Below are 25351 nucleotides of genomic sequence, written 5' to 3'. Positions count from 1 at the left end.
ATACCTCTTTCTAAATGTCAGTTTCATACACAGTTAGAACCTGTAGTACCCTAGAGAGAACAGAAGAGAACTCTTTTCATGATAGAAATGCATTAATTAGAAAAAAAGGAAAGATGGCATTAAAGTGGGATTAGGATATCTGTCACACCATTTTTAATTCAGCATTCTTTTCAGTCTACCATAGGTTTAACAATTTTCAGCACTAAAAACTGTGAAAATAATCGAAACATCTCTAACAAGTTCCATGAAAATCTTATTTTATCACTAGTCTTAAACTCCCTATTGCCTTGACTTCAGAAGAAACTTCGAACACTGCTTGGGGGCATTCCTTGTGGGTGACTATCTCAGCGTTAAGGATCTCAGCAAGTGACTACTGGCCACCACACTGTTGTTTCTTTGGGGCATATGCTCCTTGGGAAAGATTCCATGCTATGGCTTCCAATGATGCTATTTCCGACCCTCAATTCAATGCATTTCAAAAAAAGTTTGTAAATGTAGTGCTGATGGAAAAATAAAGGATCAGTCATCATTTTTTCCTGAATTTGACTTTGGGTCAAAAGATAATTTTAGACATATTCAGTCAAAAAAATAATCACTTAGTGTATATACAGGGAATGTTTTTGGTACATTCACAATTGAGCATAAATTTTCAATTCAGAGAAAACAATGAATGAGAACCAATTAGTACAATTGAAATAATCTGATTTTGGGGTCCTATGGCCCATACGGTTTGATTCTTTGGTGTTCGCTAACCTTGATCAAGTTAATATACAGATCTAATCTAAACTATTTTTTGTTAAATTGATCCTTCAAAGATTCTTTTAAAGATCTGGTACCCAATTTTCATGTTTTTAGACTGATACCTAAAAATCTTCATCCTAAATTTTAATAGTTTTAAAGACCATAATTCCTAGCTTATTTTAAATAATGATGTCTCAAAATAAAAGAATTTCTCAGAAGTATATCCATTGGTATGTAAAAGACATAGTAATTCAATATCCACTATTATCCTTTTTAAAACATACATGAACAAGTCTGTAATAGTAAAAACATTACATTTTCCTGTACTATTTGGAAGTTGTATATTCATTCAATTCCTACCACAGAATTTTGACTTACTGTATTTTATATTTTAATAATGATCCTGTAATACTTTACTTTTTCCCTAGCTTTGTCACCCCTTCACATACTATTAAAGTGTATGCAAGTGTGTTTTTCCTCTCCAGATCCCCATCTTCTTCTAGAATGTAAGCCTTAGAAAGCATAGTCTTTTCTTGTTTTGCCCCACGCACCTAAGTGGTGTCTGACACATAATATTCAGTATTGAATGAATGAATGTATGAACGAATACCAACAAGGAGACATGGAGAATTCTAGGAAGAAGAACAGGATTCTGACTTAAATTCAGTCCCAAGGGGAATGTATTTCAAAGAAGGCACTGTGCGAGTAGTAATCTGAAAGTGTAAGCCAGCAAGCCATGCAGATGACTAGGGGGAGAACATTCCAGCAGAGGGACCTGCATCAGCTGAGGCACTTCCATGGGCAGAAGCATGGCTGGAAGGTGTGGAAAACTCCCAGGCAGACTGGGTGACTGGATCCCAATGACATGACAGACGACTGAAGTGATGGAGCGATGAAAGAACCAGATCCTACATGGAAGGGGAATGGATGATGGTGGTGATAGTGACAGTGAGAGAAAGAGTCTACCCAGTGCTTAATCTGGAGGAAACTTCCAGTCAACTTTCCTATTTCCTCTTATTTTGTAGACAAGAAAATGAAGACAGAGAGTTTAACTTTTCTAAGATCTCACAAATAATAATCATAAGAGAGAAAGAGTATTAAACTTTAGGGACCAGTCTCAATCTCATCTTCCCTATTTTACTGTCAGACCTTCAATCCCCAAGGGAAAGCCATGATTTGCCATCCTCTATCACTGTGTTATGAGATTGTATTATTATCCTAAGTGCTTCTGTTTAGTACTTTCCATAAATATCAGATTCCTTTTGGAGGAGTGGGTGTGGGTAGGAGAAATAATAACCAGGGGTGTGATTTTATGTAGTACTTCAATTGTTTTATTTTTAAGTTCATAGAAAATAAGTCTTTTCTTTTTACAATTTATCTTTTTCATAACTGACAGTCTCTGCCTCTGGCCAAATATTACTGACACTCTAAGTAGGATGATATATAATACTGTCAGATTTTTCAGAGAGGTAAATTTGATGGTTTAATACTGAATTATGCAAAACAAGAAGCAGTTGGTTTAAATTTAACTTTAAAATCAAATAGTAAATTATGAGATTTTCTGAATATTAAAATGAAAATTTAAATAAAAAACATGCCCATGGAAAAAGGAAGTCCAAACAAAATGGGTTTGCTTAAAAAATGATGCTTTTAATCTCTTACCACTATTATTACATGGACATTTAAGGTTCTTTGGACATTATCTATTATATGTACTTAATGAATATTTCATGAAGTCTTGGGAAACAGTACATTTACATACCATGTGTAAATGGTATGACCGACTAATAAAAGAAAAGGCTTTTGATATGAAATTCATCAGATACTTCGTAATGGGCCTTCAGCTACTTTCTAGTAAATGTTCCTTTCTATGGTGGGAAAAGCTTTCTTGCCTCCTATATAACTGTCGCCACTTACTAATAATTCTAGAAATCAAATAACCAGGGCTATTTGAGTCAACCAAGTATTTTCATCCCTAATTACTTTGATTAAAATTATAATGGGTGACTGAATTTTTTGATCAAATGTTCTCTCTAAACATAAATGCTCTGTACTTTATATCCATGAAGCCAGTAAAAGACACCTATCTTCAAAAGAAGCATTTATTATATAGATCAAACATCCTGCCACTCTTTCTTTTTTTTTTTTTTTATTTTTACAGACTGCATTTTGATTCATTGTTCACATATGGTGTACAACTTTGCAAATTAAAACTACTCTAAGATTTCATCTTACTCCAACTAGAATGGCTATTATCAAGAACACAAATAATAATACATGTTGGCATGGATGTGGGGCAAAAGGCACACTTGTACATTGCTGGTGGAGTTGCAAATTGTGCAGCTACTCTGGAAAGCAGTGTGGAGATTCCTCAGAAAACTTGGAATAGACCCACCTTTGGATCTATTTATTCCACTCCTTCTTTCATAACCAAAGGAGTTAAATTAGCAGATGACAGTAATGCAGCCCCATCAATGTTTATAGCAGCTCAATTCACAATAGCTAGATTGTGGAACCAACCTACTATTTCTTTTTTCAGATTTTTTTTTTTTTTTTTTGTGATGGCAGTTGACTTCAGAAAACATTATATTCATCATTTCAGATATACTCTTGTCTAGAGAATTAATTTTTAAAAGTTACCACATGGTACATAGATTTCGACCATGCAGAATGCAGCAACATATGAAATCTAAACAAGTATCATTTATTATAATAATTTTTGAGCAGTTTAGCAAAACTTAAAAGATGATATATTTAGAAAATGTAGAAGAATCCTGCGTGAAAGCCAGTAAGAAACAGAACACTAAGATCTAAGTTAATGTTTCAGAGGATGATTTTTCCTTTGAGGAGGAAGAGTGTGGAATTTTATTTTCCTTCATTTAAAACTTTCACATTTTCTTTGAACATTCTTTTCCCCATATGTAAGTGTCTGCTATGCATTTACCAAGTTCATTTTAATTTTCCTCCTGACATACATTCTTGCCTCATGGCATTTGGGAGAAGCCAAGTAACTGAGTTCTGTTAAATGTGTGTAGATAAAGTAACGTACAATATTTATATCATTTTCCTAAAAATCCTCTCATGTAATCCTCCATGAATTCCCTCTTCTCTTATCTCAATTGTTGTAAAGAATTCTGTGGAGACATTGAATTCTGAGGGACCCAAAACCCACTGGATGAAAGGATCCTAGACTGCAGAAAGATTCCAGGGAACACAGCTCCCACAGCCCTGCCTCTTCCATGCTGCATTTTGACATGAGTGCAAAATAAAGAATAATAGTAAAGGCATGCAAATATGGTTTCAGCCTTTTGCATCTTCACTTATAAATTCTCTTTCAAATTTGGAAACTGATTTTCTGATACTTTCTATTTATGTCAAGGTGCCTGTTTCCATCAGCCTCTTCCCACATCATGCTTGCACATGCGTGCAACTTGATTTTTCTCATGTATGAGGATTGAAATGCATCTTGGATTCAATACATTTGAAAGGTTCCACCTATTAATTTGTTATGCCCAATTTCAAGCATACAGAGATGCTTAATGCATGTCTTATGGATGGACTTGAAAGCACAATTTTCATTGGTCAAAGAAGTCTTGACCAAATTGTGATTAAGTATGACCTTTGTACACTTTTCTTTGCCTTCTTACACAAATTAATTTCTAATCATTTAGTTGAAGTCATTCAATGCACAAATATCATTTGGAAGAGAAACTAAATATAGTATGTTTAGGTCATTTTTAACCTAATTTATCCATGAAAAAAATTACCTGCTCTTTTCAAACATTAAGTTTCAAGGATCTACACATCACAAATTTTATTAATTTATTTTTCCATATTGAAAATTAATGATCAGTGATATATGGCTAGGAGAATATTGTTGGTCTCCTGAATCTAAATTTCTCATATATCTTGCCACAAAGCCAAAATACCAGCAAGGAGTATAAGTAAAATCACATAAGATCCACACTATGAATGTCAATCACCTCTCAGGAGAGAAATAAAACTGAATTCAAAGTGGGATTTTGCTACCCTTTCAAGTTTATACCTGTGGAGTATTAGAAGAAAGACTGATGTCTCTGAGAAAAAGAGATAAGAGCATACATAAACTCTAAGTACAGTCATCCCCAGTAATAGAAATCCAATGCAAACTGACAGCAATGCTGACAATCAGCTTGGAACTTTGTGTTTCACAGCAGTTAAAAAGCTATCAACATTGAACAGGACCAGAGGTGACCATCTGCTTCAGAGAGACAGAGAGTAGAGTAGAAAAGGGTGATTCATCTCAGAGGTGGGGCAGTGAAGGGGAAAATAGGAGGGCAAAGAATATTAAAGATCTTATTGAAAAGAAAGAAACAAAATTTTAAAGAAAGAAAGAAAGAAAGAAAGAAAGAAAGAAAGAAAGAAAGAAAGAAAGAAAGAAAGAAAGAAAGAAAGAAAGAAAGAAAGAAGAAATGTAATACTGGTCAGCCCCCTCACCATCTGCCAATAATATGCAAATCTTTTTAAAAATTAACATTAGTAATTTAACAAAAGAAGATATTCTTGATCTAGTAACTGTGAACTTGTAATCTCTAGGAACACAGAGGGAATCAAACAAATATGAAACAAAACTACTGTATGAAGAAAATCAAAAATTGTAAATCAACACTGTGTAAACAATAACAATTTTTCTTCAAAATTCAACAAATCAGTGAAATGTAACACAAGAATCTTAACTGAAATCAATATCTCCAAATAATCACATACAGATAAACAAATAGAGTAACAAATTTACAATCTGAGAACAGCAATTAGAGAAGTGCAAATCAAAACTAAGATTTCATCTCACTCCAATCGGAACGACAATTATCAAGAATATAAGCAACAATAAATGTTATCAAGGATGTGGGGAAAAAGGGACACTCATATATTGCTGGTGGGAATGCAGAATGGTGCAACTATTGTGGAAAGCAGTATGGAGATTCTGCAGAAAACTTGGAATGGAACCACCTTTTGTCCCAGCTATCACACTGCTCAGTTTATTCCCAAAGAACTTAAAAGTAGCACACTACAGTAATGCAGCCACATCAATGTTTATAGCAGATCAACTCACAATAGGTAAACTATGGAACCAACCTAGGTGCCCTTCAACAGATGAATGGATAAAGAAAATGTAGTATATATATATATATATATATATATATATATATATATACAATAAACTATTACTCTGCTTTAAAGAATGAAATGATGGCATTTGCTGATGAATGAATGGAGTTGGAGAATATCATGCTATGTGAAAAAAGCCAAACCCAAAAATCAAAGGCCAAATGTTTTCTCTGATATGCAGATGCTAATTCATAATGGGGGGTGTAGGGAAAAGTAGAGTTACAGTTACTTTATATTAGGTAGAAGAGAGTGAAGAGAGGGGAAGGGGTATGGGGGTAGGAAGGATAGTAGAGTGAAACAGACATTATTACCTCATGTACATATATGACTACATGACTGATGTGATCTTACAATAGGTATAATCAGAAAAATGAAGAAATTATACTCCATTTATGTATGATCTGTCAAAATGTATAAATGCATTCTACTGTCATGTACAACTAATTAGAACAAATAAAAAATAATAAGAAAGAGAATATATTAAAAAAGGAATTTAAGGAAAAGGCAAAATCATTTAAAAATAAATACTAAGTTATAAGATATCTATGGGAAAATAGTTTGGGATGAAAATAAAGTAAGAAATGGTAAAGAAGGCAGGAAAACCCCCACAAGAGTGAATATGTGATCAATAATGATTTTCATCATGTAAAATATGATCACTGAAAGTACATTAAAAATGGAACACAAGATACAGAATTAGAATCTTAAAATAAAATTAAAAGCAAAAAATTACTTCCAGTTAAAAATTGAAAAGTGATTTACATTTTTCAACTAACAGAGGAAATGGGAAATACAAATAGAAATTATAAAACATCTGAGAATGTTAGAATATACTGAGCACATTCACAGGAGATATCAGAGGACAATTACTATTAATAAAACTTTATCAGTCAGAATTAAAATATAAAACTGAGTTAGCAAAAACCAAACCAAAGGAAACATACATAGAGAAATAATAAAGACAAAAGCAGAAAGGCAGGGAAACCAATGGGTATAATGACAATAATAATAATTACAGAATAAAAATTATAATTCTTTGGAAAAAAATCAAAGAAATAGAGAAACTATTAGTTAATTTACACAAATAATATAGGAAATCAGCAAACAGTAAATTATAAATAGGAAATCATTAGTGATACTATGGAAACAAATTCTTATATAGTTCCACACATCCTCGGTGAAATTGAGATTAGAAACCTAGATGGATAAATTGCCTAAATTTGTCCTTAGTAGTTAGAATGCTGAACAGACCAATAAGCAGAGACTATATAAAAAAGTTATGAAGGAACTACCACTATACAAAAGAAACCTGGCCCATGTGGTTTCACAGGAGGTTCTATTAAAATGAAGTACTATCCAATGAATGAATCAATTAAACCATGAGTATGCATAAGATAAATTGACAATGAAGACAAAAATTGGAAACTATTTCTATTTCAGAGACTATGATACTAAGGAAAAATTATGAAAAATAACTCAAAAGGCTACTTAGCAAGGGAAAATAGTTTGAAATAAACATATGAAGGTCAACATCCTTTATATAAGAAAGTGATAACAACTCTAATGGTTCATTTGGATATGGAGACTCAGTGGTGAAACCTAGTTATCAACCTGATTCATACACAACTATATTGGATCAAGACTGTATAAAATACTTCATACATCCCAACCAATGCTTGTACTTGTCTCCTATCATCCCATTTCTTCATTAGCATTCTTATTTCTGCGTAATATCCAGGGCCTCCTGCTGAGTTTGAAGGTATAGTCTCTAGATGTGAACTGTACCATATAAATTGGCAATGATTTTGACTGTGAGGGGGGTATCTGATACAAAAGCCTGTTTACCTCCACTGCCTATCTCCAATGAACATTTTCTTTATAAATAGCATTTTCAAACAAAGGGCAGCCATTCAGAGTCATTCCTATGTTCTGCTATGGTCTGAAGTTTCGTTGAATAACCAACTTGAAATATGCTGTAGAATTACATTTGGGGTGAGATATATTACTGTCTCACATAAGTGTTTAAGGGAGCTGTTTCAAAAATTGTTTTGTACATAATCTCCCTAAAAGGAAATGGCTCTTAAATGTCCCATAGGGCAACCACTTTGTAAAGCACAAAAGAAACTTTTACAAATAAGTCTTTCTAAAATTATCCTTTGAATATTTGGAACAAAGCTCAGCTGGCTCTGTTTTCTTTGGTTCTATCTCAGTGGTAGTTCAGAGAATTAGAGAATTGAGGGCTTTTTCAATTATCTAATAAACAGCAGGTTTCCATTAAACCACAAACTGAATCATCTAAATAATATGCTACTTGTTCTTCTAAATAGTTATAGTAGGTAAGTCTTTGTTAATTTATCTATTTTTGATGCTGGTTCTTGGATTCTCAATTTTAATATGCAAATATATTGATCAGTTCTTAAAATACATATATACATATATGTATATATTATATATCTTTTCCTTAATTTTGTTCTAAACTTCTTCAGCCTCCACAATTCCTTCACAAATGTACAGTATTGAAATTGACCCACGATTAAAAACAATGTTTGCTGTTGCTTCTTGGTAGCTTCCATGACTCTCCTGCATTGATGGCTGGTAGATGAAGGGTTGGATGAGTGGATTGATGATGCAATGCTCAAGCAGAGATATTGGCCATTATTAATATTGCTTAAAAAACCCCAGAGCTCTACAGCAATTAAAGTAGTAAAAACACATGCTAATCAGGAACTATTACAATAGAGAAAGGAAGAAGTATACAACTGGACTCAGTTCCAAATACTAGAAGGACTGCTTAGGGACTTATAGCCAAGGAGCAGGATGGGAGTCAGTAGATTAAAACATTAGCAAGAAGAAGCATTTGGGAGAATTAGTGAGGATTCTGATTAAACTTATTTAATAAGATTCTTGCTGAAGACAAGATATCACCTGGAAAAATGGTAAGGGAGTATAATTTTTTTTTAATTGTAAACAAATGGAATACATGTTGTTTCTCTATTTGTACATGGAGTCAAGGCACACCATTTGTGTAATCATAAATTTACATAGGGCAATGTTGTTTGATTCATTCTGTTATTTTTCCCTTCACCCCCACCCCTCCCACCACACTTTTCCCTCTATACAGTCCTTCCTTCCTCCATTCTTACCACCCTCCTTATCCCTAACCCTAAACCTAACCCTAATCCTAACGCTAACCCCTCCAACCCCCCATTATATGTCCTCATCTGCTTATCAGTGAGATCATTTGTCCTTTAGTTTTTTGAGATTGGCTTATCTCACTTAGCATGATATTCTCCAATTTCATCGATTTGCCTGCAAATGTCATAATTTTATCATTCTTCATGGCAGAGTAATATTCCATTGTGTATATATATGCTACAGTTTCTTTATCCATTCATCAACTGAAGGGTATCTAGGTGGGTTCCACAATCTGGCTATAGTGAATTGAGCAGCTATGAATTGATGTGGCTGTATCTCTGTAGTATGCTGATTTTAAGTCGTTTGGGTATAGGCCGAGGAGTGGGATAGCTGGGTCAAATGGTGGTTCCATTCCAAGCTTTCTGAGGAATCTCCATACTGCTTTCCAGAATGGCTGCACTAATTTGCAACCCCACCAGCAATGTATGAGTGTACCTTTTTCCCTACATCCTCCCCAACACCTATTGTTGCTTGTGTTCTTGATAATCACCATTCAAATTGGGGTGAGATGGAATCATAGGGTAGTTTTGATTTGCATTTCTCTTATTACTAGAGGTGTTGAACACTTTTTCATATATCTGTTGATTTCTTGCACATCTTCTTCTGTGAAGTGTCTGTTCATTTCCTTAGCCCATTTGTTGATTGGATTATTTGTATTCTTGGTGTAGAGCTTTTTGAGTTCTTTATAGATTCTGGAAATTAGCGCTCTATCTGAAGTATGAGTGGCAAAGATATTCTCCCACTCTGTAGGCTCTCTCTTCACATTACTGATAGTTACCTTTGCTGAGAGAAAGCTTTTCAGTTTGAATCTATCCCAGTTGTTGATTCTTGCTTTTATTTCTTGTGCTATGGGAGTCCTGTTAAGGAAGTCTGATCCTAAGCCAACAAGTTGAAGGTTTGGACCTACTTTTTCTTCTATAAGATGCAGGGTCTCTGGTCTGATTCCGAGGTCCTTGATCCATTTTGAGTTGAGTTTTGTGCAGGGTGAGAGATAGGGGTTTAATTTCATTCTGTTGCATATGGATTTCCAGTTTTCCCCACACCATTTGTTGAAGAGGCTATCTTTTCTCCATTGCATATTTTTGGCCCCTTTGTCTAGTATGAGAAAATTGTATTTATTTGGGTTTGTGTCCGTGTCCTCTATTCTGTACCATTGATCTACCTTTCTATTTTGGTACCAATACCATGCCGTTTTTGTTACTATTGCTTTGTATTAGAGTTGAAGATCTGGTATTGCAATACCCCCTGTTTCACTCTTCCTGCTAAGGATTGCTTTAGCTATTCTGGGTTTCTTATTCTTCCAGATGAATTTCATGATTGCTTGCTCTATTTCTGTAAGGTACATCATTGGGATTTTAACTGGAATTGCATTGAATCTGTATAGCATTTTAGGTAGTATGGCCATTTTGACAAAATTAATTCTGCCTATCCAAGCACATGGAAGATCTTTCAATCTTCTAAGGTTTTCATTAATTTCTTTCTTTAGTGTTCTGTAGTTCTCATTGTAGAGGTCTTTCACCTCTTTTTGAGATTGATTCCCAAGTATTTTATTTTTTTTTTAATGCTATTGTGAATGGGGTAGTTTTCCTAATTTCTCTTCCTGAAGATTCATCACTTATGTATAAAAATGCATTGGATTTATGAGCATTGATCTTGTAACCTGCTACTTTACTGAATTCACTTATGAGTTCTAAGAGTTTTCTGGTGGAATTTCCAGGTTCCTCTAAATATATAATCATGTCATCAGTGAACAGGGATAGTTTGAGTTCTTCTTTTCCAATTTGTATCCCTTTAATTTCTTTGGTTTGTCTAATTGCTCTGGCTAGAGTCTCAAGAACGATGTTGAATAGAAGTGATGAAAGAGGGCATCCATGCCTTGTTCCAGTTTTTAGGGGGAATGCTTTCAGTTTTTCACCATTTAGAATGATATTGGCCATGGGCTTAGCATAGATGGCCTTTACAATGTTAAGGAATGATCCCACTACCCCAATTTTTTCTAGTGTTTTGAGCATGAAGGGATGCTGTATTTTATCGAATGCTTTTTCTGCATCTATTGAAATAATCATGAGATTCTTAACTTTAAGTCTGTTGATATGGTGAATGACATTTATTGATTTCCGGATGTTGAACCAACCTTGCATCCCTGGGATAAAACCCACTTGATCGTGGTGCACTATCTTTTTAATATATTTTTGTATGCAATTTGCTAAAATTTTGTTGAGAATTTTTGCATCCATGTGCATTAAGATATTGATCTGAAATTTTCTTTCCTGGATGTGTCTCTGTCTGGTTTAGGTATCAGGGTGATATTGGCTTCATAGAATGAGTTTGGGAGGGTTCCCTCCTCTTCTATTTTATGGAATACTTTGAGGAGTATTGGAATGAGCTCTTCTTTAAAGGTTTTGTAGAACTCGGCTGAGAACCCATCTGGTCCCAGACTTTTCTTTATTGGTAAACTTTTGATGACCTCTTCTATTTCATTGCTTGACTCATTTTTGTCTTTTGACATGATTTGGTTTCTCCTTTATTTGGCTATTCCTTTAGGCTAGTTCCTCCCATTGCCGATTTGCATCGTTGTTTTCCATCTCTTCCTCATGGAATATTTTGCTGAGAATGTTCTCTAATGCCGGCTTTCTTTTTGTAAATTCCTTTAGCTTTTGTTTATCATGGAAGGATCTTATTTTGTCATCAAATCTGAAAGTAAGTTTTGCTGGGTATAAGATTCTTGTTGGCATCTGTTTTCTTTCAGGGCTTGGTAAATATTGCTCCAGGCCCTTCTAGCTTTTAGGGTATGGATTAAAAAATCTGCTGATATTCTTATTACATTCAGGGTTTCCCCCTGAATGTAATTTGATTCTTTTCTCTCGCGGCCTTTAAAATTCTGTCTTTATTTTGTATGTTAGGTATTTTCATAATAATGTGCCTTGGTGTGGGTCTGTTGTAATTTTGTATATTTGGAGTCCTATAAGCCTCTTGTACTTGGTTTTCCATTTCATTCTTCAGATTTGGGAAATTTTCTGATATTATTTCATTGAATAGATTGTTCATTCCTTTGGTTTGTTTCTCTGAGCCTTCCTCAATCCCAATAATTCTTAAATTTGGCCTTTTCATGCTATCCCATAATTCTTGTAGATTCTGTTCATGATTTCTTACCATCTTCTCTGTTTGGTCCACTTTGTTTTCAAGATTAAATATTTTTTCTTTAACGTCTGAGGTTCTATCTTCAGGTGTTTTATTCTATTGGTTATGCTTTCTATGGAATTTTTAACTTGGTTTATTGTTTCCTTCATTTCAAGGATTTCTGGTTTTTTTTTTTTTTAGTATCTCTAACTCTTTATTGAAATGATCTCTTGCTTCCTGTATTTGCTCTTTTAACTCTTGATTGGTGCGATCATTTAATTCCTGCATTTGCTCTTTCATCTCCTCCTTCAATGCCTGCATTTGCTCTTTCATCTCCTCGTTTGCTTCCCTTCTTGTTTTAATTATGTACATTCTGAACTCCCTTTCTGACATTTCTTCTGCTGTGCTGTCATTGGGTTTTATTGATGTAGTATCTAGGTTTTTTTGGGACATTTTCTTCCCTTGTTTTCTCATATTGGTCAGATGTCAGTGGGACTCTGAGATATTGTAGATTTCCTCTATTGGCTTATAGTGTCGCTGTAGATTTCCAGTGTATCACCTTCCTGCCTTCATTAGCCTTAAGTCTTGGAGTAACTTGATAATGCAGTGCTTCCGAAGAAAGCTGCCCGTAGCCCGCTACTGGTTCCAGGGCTTGGAGCTGTCTCTGTGTGGAAAGGCTCTCACTGGGGGGCCTGCTCCGAGATGCTGGCCGTGTGGGAGGAGCCCACCGGCAGAGTGCGCAGGGCTGCCTGGGGAAGACTCTAGCTGTCCTGGCCTACTCTGATAAGCCACCCCTATCCGGCCCGCCACCCAGGCCGAGCTCCACCCAGTGGGGGAGACTCACCCCATGGCTCTATTTTAGTCGAGTCTCTCAATGCCTCCCCTTCTTGAATCCTGGGTTCTGGAGCGACTGGAGATGCAGTCACCCTCTAGTCTGCCATCTTGGACCAAGGGAGAAGAATTTGATCAGATATGGAGTGTGGTATTCAGATATAAAGGCTGGGATTTGTTCTCTAAACTGATTAAACTGTATTCTTGTTTAAACAGTGTTATCAAAAAGATGAACACAGGAGCTGGGATTGTGGTTCAGGGGTAGAGCACTTGCCTAGCAAGCATGAGGCACTGGGTTCATTCCCCAGCACCACATTATATAACAAAATGAATAAAATATAGTTATTGTGTTTATCTACAACTAAAAATATGGAAATGAAAAGTAATCATAGAAGCCAAAAAGTTTGAGGTTAGGCGAGAAGAGGGTTCAGAGTAAGTTAAGAAAATGTTGCTAAAGAGTAAGATTTGGTCAGCGTATCAGCAGTAGCCAGAACATGAAGGTCACTGTCAGTTGTAGGGTAAAGTCTTACTCATAGATAAAAGCATTTCAGAAAGTCTATCTATACTTTAGACTTCGGTCTGTAATTTCAGATTGAAAAGTAAGGCAAACATGGTTTATGAAAGATGATATATGCTAGCATGTCATATTAGACATGTCTTTATCCTAATAGCTGTTGACATGCAAATGATAAGATTATTTTAATGATGATTTTGTTACCATTAGGAAAAATTTAATGGGAGAAAAGAACATATTTACGGAGAAAACAGTGTTGAGTTTTAACACAACAAAGGGTTTGAAAAGAAAGGATTCTGAACTAGGTAATAGAGAAAGAATCAAGACATATTTTATAGTTATTTTGGAACAAAGTATAGTAGAAAATTAATCATGTTTGCATGAAGGATATGAAAGTGAAGGATCCAAATACATCTTCAAGGTTTTAGTCGAAATAATTGATTACCATAAGATGAAAACTGACTCAATCATCTTAGTGAATGGGTATATTTCTACTTATTTTGTGTGAGATGCAGTGAGAATATCCTCATTTTAGTTTTAACTTTTACTGAACCTGAGCTATCGTTGGAGTTGAGATGACTAACTAAGCTAACTGCTCATATAAGGCCAGGCCTCTGCCCTCTGTGTTCCAATTAGGAAAAAAACAAAAACAAAACAAAACAACAAAAAACAAACAAACAAAAACACTGGTGACAGAGCAATACAGGCAATTGCCATTCTAAAGCTAAGGAGTTTATACATGTATGGAACAACCCCAGTGAAATCCATTTGTTTTTATAATTAATAACTGCTAAAATGACAAATTCTACCAAAATTGAAAACCAAAAAACAAAAACAAAAAAAAAAAAAAAAAAAAAAAACCTCAGGAAGGAAAAAACTCCAAATGATTTTTTAAAATATATATTCGATATCTCAAAACAATAAAGATGGTTCTTTTAGCTTTAATGCCTGGAATTCTCAAACTCCTAAGGTTGTCCATAAGGAAAGTTGATTTGCATTTTGAAAATTTTTCCAAAGCTGTCAAATTAACACTTTCATATGTAGTCACCCTTTGTCAATGCAAAAACATGAGGAAAAAAACCATGAAAGTATGCACAGAAATTCTCTTCCCCTGGGTTAGTTTCCAGTTCTTTGCATTTCTCAGCAGGGTTAGACAAGTGCCTTTTACATGTTTGTTGAATTTAACTGAGTGTTCCCTGCTCTGAACCTTTGCTGAAGTGTGAACATACTGTTAAAGAGAACCAGAGCTAGACAATAGTGAAGGCAGTAAAGATAGATTTTATTCAGGAACTATTGCAATAGAGGAAAAGGGATTTAAGTATAGAACTGGGCTGAATTCTGAATATAACAGGACTAGCAGGGATTTACAGGCAAGGAGCAGGGTGGGAAAGAATGAGGAGGAGGAGGGGCTGCATCCATAGATAGAAAGTTACCAAGAGGAGAGAGATATCAAGGGTAGGAGGATTTTTGCTAAGCTGATTTAACAGGATTCTTGCTAGGCCAGGGTGATCAGAAATGATTCCCTTTAAACTGACTTACTAGGGTTCTTGCTACAACTGAGCTATTCAGACCCTACATCGTGGATGCAAGCACAGGGCCAAAGTTGAGATCAAGTTAAGAGGACTTAGCAGATATTAAGTTTGGTTAAAGAGACTTTGTTAACATGCATGCATGCAAAAGTGATAAAAGGAACAGAACTATTTATATATAACATTTTTTACAGTGTATTGTTTTAATTCAGCATTCCCTTTGTCTCCTAATAATGAAAAATCATATGAGGAACTCTTGGAAAGAGAAACATTGCAAATGTTTTACAGTTTGAAGGATTTGGAAAGACCATGGAGAATTTAAGAATTACAGAATAAGTAGTGAAAAAGTATAGTAAGTAACATGAATTAGACAACATAAAAATGACTGAAATAATTTTAACTAAAAAGTTAATGATGGATAGATATAATCAAGAATATAATCAAAGGATCATAACTATATAAAGTAAAACTAAAACAAACTCTGGACTTTACCTTCTTATTTCAAAATGAGATACTTAAGTCCCAGAAAATATACAGATCCTTTAGTGGAAAGATCTCCCTGGTCTTGACCAGTTGTGTAACGAGAGCAAGCCAAAAGGGACCTATAGTTAGTTTATATTCTCACTATATCAAGAGCTTCCTTATTTTCACTCCAATGAAATTTTAATGGAAATACACTTAAAATTCAAATATATTTATTCTAGGGAAGTATCTGGCATTATTTGTCTCCTTTTAACCCTTAAGAACTTTGTCCTATTATTACCATTTTGTGGTTCATATAATATAATTAAATTAGCCACTCACACAAATATGTTGTTTACCAGAACCTATTTAAAAATATTAAAGAACTAAGGTGAATGAGTTAGTGAACTGATGAATTTTTATTAAATTTAAATTTATTTTGTTTTCAGCCATGACAATGCAGTTTATCAGTCATCAGTTTCCTGATTATCATGACCCCACTATAGGTAAGTAAAAAACTCTTTTCTCCCTTAGTTCAAATAAAGACACTCAAAATAAGTAGACTGTTCATTTTGTTGATATTGATGATGAATAAAAAATGCAATTTTCCAAATACACACACAGAAACACACACACACATATTGTGTATGTTGTCATAATATTTGTCCTTACATCTTGTTACACACTCTAATACTTTTTATTGTATTCTATTTATTCTGGTAAATGATGGTTAGAATCCATTAAATTGACCTCAGGATCTACTAATAGATATTTACCATTAGAGAAACTCATTTGAAAAACTGTGCTCTGGATAATATAGGTGACAAAATTATATAGGTATTTGGTAATTTGCTTCCTGTTTACCAGTTTCTGAATTTTCTATTGTAGAATTAATTAACCATGTTAACAGCACATTTGGAGAGGTCATTAGATATAGATATAATTTTATCCGGCATCCTCATCTTACAGATGAGGAAACTGAGATTCAAAGAGTCAAAATATCATGAAAGTCCCAAATCCAGTCATGTTTTATTCCCTTATACAGTTTTCTGACATAATAGAGTACAGAAGCATTGCATTGGGATTTCTCATTCATTCAAAGTAGGAAAGATGTCTTTAAAACTTGTTTTCTCATTCCAAAAGCTATTTTAAAGAATAGGTTGAAAAATTCAACCATAGTCATCTTTGCCTAGAAAACACATCAGCACAGAAAACACATCACGTGTTAGTTCCCAGAGAGGGAAGCATAGACCTGCAGGACCCTTCATGGCTAATTACTTGACTCTTGGAGGGTGAGCTCCATTAACAACTGCCCATGACTTACCTCATTTCTCTTCTCAATTTTCATTCTCTTGTCCTCACCCACTGCCTGTGGATAAAATCCTCCAGTTTCTATCTGCTAATCAAGGAATTTTGATTCAAGGTCTTCCTTGATGCATAAAATATTATCCTATATATAAAGCTCCTGTTTCCCTTCCTGTATGTCCTACAGAATTTTTGCTTGACTACTATGCTGAAATGAGCAAAATACACTAGTATTTAAATGTCTGATAATTCATTACGATCTCTTCATTAGGTAAACAGAATCAATAATATTTAAATGCAATTGATTGTTACATTGTTGACCAGGAAGGACTTTCCCAAAGAGTTTTTTGGTTTGTTTCTGAGATGAATAACTTGATAAAGTTTTAGATGTTTTTCGGTGTAAACTTTGATAAAGGTCTAAATCTGGTTTCTGAATTTCTGGAGTATTGGTAGCTTTGCACCACTTAAATCTGAGTTACAGAAAAGGGGAAAACTCTGGGCATAAATTCTGAATCTTGTATCTTGTGAAATCGAATAATATAATTTATGAAACCACAAGCTCACTCTGTTGTTCATTGTTTTCTACGATTATTTAAATTTTATATATATTGCTGTCTCAAAAACTGGTCTCTTGCTCACCAGCTTATCATGTTTAACAGCTTACAAAGACAGTGAATGTGAATAAACCATAAATAGCTCCTTCAAGAGAAAGAAATAAGAATGTGATGTTTTCTTTAGGTACTCACATGGCCCATCCATCACTTGAGCTTAAACTAACTGGACATCCACTACTTACAGGTGGCTGAATTAATACTTTTATCTGACTATAAATAAGATAGGCTTAAAAGAAAAAGTTTGAAAATAGAAAGAGTATTTTATTACCTTCTGTTCGATTTTCCCATCATCTCATTTCTTGTCTTCTCTAACGGGAATATTAGTTAACAATTTCCCATTGGTATCCTGCTTGAAGAAGGTCAGAGTCCCAAGTAATTTTCTCTTCACTGGTTCTAACTACATAACTGTAATTCAGTCTGGCTGCCTTAATCATCCCTTAGGAGAAAATTCATGTTAGTACATTTTGAAAATCTTATAAATTGAGAAAGAATAGCACCTATCAAGAATAGTTATTTTCATGACTGAAATAGTAAATGAATATTCTTCAATCCCTGTTCAGATCTGTTTGTCATTCTCCTGACTGACTTTTTTTGAATATGTTTGCCTGAAATATTTGAGTCATTTGTAGGCTTTTATTTTCTCCATCTTCAATTTGGAATCATCCTTTTTTCAAATCTTTATAAAAACTGAAATCTTACATTTTACTTATAACAAGAATCAGGAATATTATTAAGTAATTATTCTTATTTGGGGGCAGGAGTTTTAGTTAGTGACCAATGAGTTTGGTTTCTGAAAATTCACAGAAGATGCCTAAGAAAGGGATATTTAAATGTATTGATTCAATTCCTCTAATGGGAGAATTCATGCAAAATTTAAATTATTTTCCTTGTAATAGGGATAAATATGGGTAAATTCAAGTTTTAATTTAATCTTTACAATGGAACTTCTCTGAACATTAGACATGGCACTAAGTACGCTGATTTTTCCATAATAAAATTATTGTGGAAATAATAAGAAACAACATTTTGACCAAGAGAATGGTGTCTCACCCTTCATGTCAATAAACACACATGCTGTATTTAATTAATGAGTCACTAGAAATGACCATTGTATGCCATTCACTTGGCAAAAAATTAAATGCCTACTCTTTGCAAAGCAATCTGTTTGTCCTCCAAAAATGAAATATTAAAATAGTACCATTCAAGCTCTCAATGAATTTTCAATTCAGCAAGAGGAATTAATACAAATACACAAAATTTGTAATATTATTGAAGTTAGCTATTACCTTAAGAAAGGAATCAATGCTGCTTTGAAAGGGTTTTGAAAAGGCTGATAGGCAGTTGAGCAACCCTTTCCTCAACTGTATTCACTGTGAAATAAGATCAAGCTCTGGACAATTTTCAAAAGCCAAAAAACTCCTGCCATCTTTTCTAGAATTCAGAAATTCTCCTTCAAGGAAATTTTGCAGGAAAATTCAGATTTCTTAAACACTTTTGAGAAAACCATGTGTGAGTGCTTGTCATGATATGTTCATTTAGTTTCACTTTAATTTGCTTGAAGTCGAAAGTCTGAGTGTATGGAATTCTAATGGAATATAAATTAAAAATCGGGTTATTGATTTTTCCTACAATAGATGAGCTCCCTTTCCTTGAAAGCAAGAATATAAAAAAAGATATCAGGTTCTCAATTTTAGACTATGCATTTTAATCCAAATTATTATCTAATAAAAACTATGTATGTTAATTGTTTCTGCTGATGTCAATTGTTAATCACATGAAGGCAAACACATGAGCACAGAAAATAGGGTCATTTCATTTGACAAATGAATGCAGAAGGAAACATGATGTTCTCAACCAGTGCACCCTGAAGAAGATTCCTGGTACTGGATGGACAATTCTGAAGTCTTGAAGGCTTTGTGTTTCCCCGCAGTTTACATAGTACCCTAACTTTGATTAAGTCACATATGTATAACTAGTGATTATCTCCCACTCTCCTCCAAGATGTTAAATGTAGCACACATAGAGGTTTAATGATGTCAGTGCTGTCCAAACACTCCTAGACAAGTGGAGAAGTAGAGACCATACAGTAAATCCATGAAATAGAAAAGCACAAAGGCACTGTTGACGTGTAACATAGGTTAATTTCACTTGACAGGCAGGGAAGCTTTTCCTCAAAAGACAAAATTACAACAATTCTGTTATGGATCTGATTGACTTTTATTCATCAACAATTCATGAATCTGGGCAGCTTCCGTTCTTCAAAATTAAATGAGAGCTCCCACTGAAAAATGGCAGGACAGCATTTTTTATAGTGGGGACAAGGAAACACAATGTTTTAGTCAGTTTTTTTGTCACTGTGACCAAAAGACCTGACAAGAACAATAGAGAGAAGGGGAATTTATTTGGGCTCAAGGTTTGAGTCTTAGGCCCTAGGTGACTCCATAGATCTGACCCAGTATATCATGGTGGACCACCATGGTGGAGGAAAGCAGTTCAGGGCATAGCCATCAGGAAGCAGAGAGATCTATGCTCATCAGGGACAAAAGATAAACCCCTGAGGTATGCCTCAGTGACCCACCTCCTCCAGCCACTTTCCACTTGCCTACAGTTACCACCAGGTTAATCCATATTGGTGGATTATTAATTAATTATAGCTTTAACCTAATCAACACATGCTTATAACATGAATGTTTTAAATGAGGTTTTCATCAGAGCATTTCTTCATTCGTCTGTCTTTCCTCTCCCTAATCTAGCATATGTTCTGTCCCCATCACACTTAGGGTCCTGAGATATTTATTTCTGCCTGCTCTTCACCTTGCAGGTTAGCTTCAGGTTTTGTTAATTAGCAATTTCGTGCAATTTCATTGTGGAAATGCCAGTCTTAACCTTGGGAAGTAACCTAAAGGGTATATGAGCTTTGTCATCCAACAGAAGTGATTTTGAATCCCTCCTGTTAGCATTCAAGCAAATTGCTAAACATCTCTAAGCCACAGCTGACCCATTGGGGAACTATACCTACTTTAGAATACTTCGAGAGTTAAAAAGCAATGTGTGTCAAACTCTTACAGTAGTTCTTTGCACACAGTAAGCAGGCTGCTAGAATTAGATGATAAAAATGCAGAATGCAGAGTTAAATTTAAATTTCAGACAGATATTATCTTTCTAGTTTTAGTCAGCTTTTTCACTGCTGCAACCAAAAGGCCTGAAAAGAACAATTAGAGGAAAGAAAGATTATTTGGGGGCTCACAATTTCAGAGCTGTTGGTCCATAGACTGTTGACACCATTCCTTGGGGCCTGAGGTGAGGCAGAAAGAACATCATGGCAGAAGAGCGTGACAAAGGAAAGCAGCTTCAGACATGGCCACCAAGAAGCAGTGAGAGCTCTGCTCAACAAGGACTAAATATGTATCTTAAAGGCGTGTCCCCTATGACCCACCTCATCCAGGTACATCCTACTTGCTTTCAGTTACAACTCAGTTAATCTTATCAGAGGATTAACTTAAGGCTGATTAACTTAAGGCTCTCATAACCCAAGAATTTTACCTCTAAATTTTCTTGCATTGTCTTACACATGAGCTTTTGGAGAACACCTCATATCTAAATCATAACAAGGAACAATGGGAAAAATTATAAAGTTGACTAATACTGCTGCTTTTTTGAAGTTAAAGCAGGAAGAACTTCCTTATTAATATTGACTATGCAGACTTCATATGTCAATGGCTATTTTTTGCCATGAAGGATAACCAAAAGAAAATTTGTTGAAAAATTAAAAACATTATGCTTATGCCAATTATTATTTCTTTTGCTTCCTTTTCTTTCACTGCTATTCTTTTGCTTCCTCTTTATTCAATGGTACACAAAAATAGATGAGGACTGTTTCCTCAATGAACTTTCTTGCCTAGTTTTATGTCATTATTTTAAAGAGCTGTTTATATCTTTTCATCTGGAATCCAATTGTCCTTTTCTTCCTCATTGCATTATATTAATGCAGCACACAGTTTAGTTAAGCTGGCCTTATGTACCTATTCAACTGCTTCCTTGGGCTGGTTTTCCTGCAGAAAGAAAACAACTTTACCATCCCAGGAATCAGTTATAATTTTATGATCACACCTGCCCATAGATTTATTTGGTTCTCACAGTGCCCAGAAATTCATGAAACCACTGAATTTCCATCTATACTTACATATTCTATTTTCAAGGAACACATACTCTTGTAATTGACTCAACTGTAAATGCTTTTCCTCTTTTACTGTTTTAGACCTCAATTTTACTTACAAGCTGTGAATGCTGTATAATATGCACACCCAGAAGATTTATATTCTTTCTGAGCAATTGGTAAGGACTGTAACAAGCTCTACAGGAAAAAAATAAAATACCATATTATAGTGCAGTCTTTGTGAATGATTTGGGAAGTTTGAAAAAACAAGGCACTCTTAAGTGGCAAAGTACATCAAGAATACGAACAAGTCTTCGGCAGAGAGTCTCATACCCAGAGACTGCTAATGCAGCATGATGCCTGACTATGAAAAATATCAATTAGACCAGAGCAGGGCAAATGTACCACATGAAGTATATATTTCTCAGTATCTCTCCTGGAATACAAACTTCTGAAGTTTAGGAATTTATAGCAATATTTGGGCTTGAATTACATGAAGACGGCCTGCTCATCATCTAAAATATGCACTAAAAATGTCACCTCCTTGTGTCACTAAAAAATCTCTGTTAAAATGTAAATGCTCAGGGGTGGAAGTAATGCCTAGGGCCATTAGGAGCCATTTATATATTGGCGTAGATTAATATGCTCAGTTATTTTAGAGAGGAAATTACAGAGCCATGGTCTAACAGAGTAGTGCTGAAGGAATATTTTCAAGGTCTGAAGAAGAGAAGATATTACTACTGGGTAGAAAAAGTGCTACAGCATAATTCTTGAAGGAAATCAAGGCTGATAAGTTGAACTTGAAGAATTATATTTTTAATGACTCCTTAATGTCTGAATATGATAAAATAAAAAGGTAGTTAGTGTATAAATTGAACTTTGTCTTCATGCTGATCAATTCTCTTCACAGACTCATCTTCCAACAGCCTGTTGCCATTATGCTCCAGCCACAAGGTCTTTCTTCAGTTATTTAAATAAGCAAAGCTACCTCTTTCCTGCCTTTGGGTTTCATCAATATTCTTCCCTGTGCCTTGAATATCTTCCCTGTGGTTTTTAAGTAGCAAGTTCCTTTTCATCCTCCATATGCAAGGTCTCAGCTTGTGTATTACCTCCTTAGAATGGTCTTTGCCCACCTTACCTAAGTGAACTAGGCAAAATGTGAAAACATATGCACACATGCACCATGTGGAACATACAAATTTAGTCTCTATATTGGTACATGACTTATTTCCTTAATAGAATTTATCAAACTCTAAATAAAAAAAATAGTGGAACATTTTTGTTTTTTTATTTTTCCATCTGAGATGCAGGTTCCCTTTTGTCCAGGAACATATTTGCTTAGTTCACTGAATTTTACAAAGGACCTATTGCAGAGCATGGTTTATAAGGGATGATCAAAACATTTATTGAATAAAAGAATGCATGAACAACTTTCAATGTCTTCATCTTCCCTTTTACCTGTTAGATTTCTGTGATCTTGTAATTTTAAACCGTTTAACAGTGTCATTTGATGTAATAATCTCAGCACCACCAGGACTGAATGCAAACTTCCATTTTTCTGAAACTGCGGTGAGGCAGCTGAGCATGACCATACAATCTGGTCTCACTTTAGATGTATTATGCAGGGTCTCCAATGGGATTTTACCAGTGGCTGGAAAACACGTTCAGGTCAAACATTACTCCCTTTCTCATTCTACTAATACCAGTAGCTTTTCCCATTTCCACATTTTTATTGATGACCTTGCTTTTAGCTTTATTTAGAAAACAGAAATAAGTACAAGATAAATTCCTAAACGCTCCCATCTATAAAATACTTCCAGAGCTACCCAACACTTAGAGCCTACAGTTGGCCTTCCCATTTACTAACTCTCCATGTTCCTATGTATGGCAATTCTGTACCACTATGTGCCATTCAGCAGAATCCGTGCCACCCTCCCACTCAAGAATCTTGTACCATACACTTTCTTTTTTTTATTCATCATTCTCCATCATCATAAAAAATTCTATTTTTATGTGACTCCAAAACATTAAAAAATCCAGATATTAAACAGAGAACATGTATCCATTTGTTTACATTAAAATTAAATAAATAAAAAAAAGAAAGGGCAATCTCAAAATTAATGAAAAAATATAAATTGAAGTGAATTGAAGAGTAAAAGGAGCTAAAGAAGTGTAATATAATTGAGGTTTAGTTGGTTAAAACGAGCTTTATTGAATTCATAATATATAATAAACATAGGTCTCTGATCTCCTGGATCCTCTCTTGTAGTGCAGTCAAAATAGAGACTAAGCAACAGGTATAATAATAAATATGTAAACTATATACTATATTGAGAGTTGAAAAGTGTTCTAAGAAAGTAGAGCAGGTTAAGAGGAATCAGGAGTTCTATGCTGTACAAATGCACAGATCAGGGTGGATTCACTGTGGAAGTGGAGTTTGAGCAAACACTTGAAGGCAGTGAGGTAGTAAGCCAAGCTCTTGTTGAACTGTCAGAATGTGTTTCCAAGCCCTGGTTAGAAGCTCAGGCATCAAATGTGTGAAAAGGAGCTTCAGTCATGGAGTAAAAAAAAAAAAAAAAAAAAAAAAAATTCTTGATGCCATTGCTTCCTCTGTGAGTGCCTTTTGCATTTCTCCACTGCTTTGCTGTAAAATTCCTGAGACTGTTGATTTTACCTTAAGACTCTCATTCCCCTTCTACTTTCTGCAGTCAATTCTAGCCAAATTTTCAATCCCACTTCTCCTGAAATTGCTGTGGTTTTTCAGTGGCTACTTAATGTCAATTTTTGTTCTCTCTTTTTTGACATACCTGTAGTGGTAGCATTAGATATGATCTACCATTCTTGAATTTCATCTCCTTTTTTCACATGACATCAAGGATTCCACACTCTTCTTTTTCTCTAACCTCTCTAATAACTCGTTGGCTCAGCCTTGTTCTTCCTTTCCTTCTGGAATTTGAAGTGTCCCTAAGACTCAGTGCTTGGTCCTCTTACTGTCTTTATCCACATTCCTTTTCTTGGTGATGGCTTTCATTGTCATGACCTTAGTTGACATTAATAATCTACGGCTTCAAAATATATTTCTCCTCTCCTATTAATCTCCGAAATTTCATGTTTATATAATTTCTAACTCAATTTCTACATTTGGATGTCTAACAAATCAGTAAATTACCCTAACCAAAACTGGCTTCCAGTTCTTTTCACACACACACACACACACACACACACACACAAAACACACACAGACACACACACAAATACACACACAGACACACATACACACATACACACACACAATATTTTCTGAGTATTGTGTTCTTGTCTCAGTGACAACCCCATCTTTCTGGGTGCTTTTGCCTAAAACCTCAATTCTTCTCTCCCTCCACACAAGATACCCTCAAGAAATCCTGTTGACTCCATACTCAGAAGATATCCAGAATCTATTTCTCACTACCTCAGATGTTGCCATCTTGTTATGATCCAGCAGAAGCTCCAGCTGGGCTCCTACTGTAGCTCTCCAGATGTCTCCCTGCTTCTACCCTTGCCTAACTGCCTAAGCTACTTTCTTCACAGTGGACAGAGTGATTGTTTCCAAAGACAAGTCACTCTGAAAAAAAAATTCACATAGATTCCCATTTCATTCATGGTAAAAGCTAGTGACAAAGGCCTATAAAATCCTCAAAAAAGGTTCAAGGGTATAACTCAGTGGCAGAATGTTTGCCTAATATATTTAGGCTCT

At 34.9% G+C, this 25351-nt stretch overlaps 1 protein-coding gene across 2 annotated transcripts in view; it reads left to right on the top strand.

Annotated features, from left to right (window-relative positions):
• The window catches only part of RIT2 (Ras like without CAAX 2), a 369303-nt gene that overhangs the window by 56847 nt on the left and 287105 nt on the right, over positions 1-25351 (top strand). For both annotated transcript variants that reach the window (XM_079109348.1, XM_079109349.1), the window contains one exon: positions 15990-16046. In XM_079109348.1, the coding sequence (XP_078965474.1) occupies positions 15990-16046 (57 nt within the window). The remainder of the gene's footprint in view (positions 1-15989; positions 16047-25351) is intronic.

The sequence above is a fragment of the Sciurus vulgaris genome, assembly GCF_902686455.1.
Source record: "Sciurus vulgaris genome assembly, chromosome: 13".
In the NCBI taxonomy this organism is placed as follows: domain Eukaryota; kingdom Metazoa; phylum Chordata; class Mammalia; order Rodentia; family Sciuridae; genus Sciurus; species Sciurus vulgaris.
Note: the sequence above shows the minus strand (reverse complement) of the source record. Positions and strands in the feature narration are given on the sequence as shown.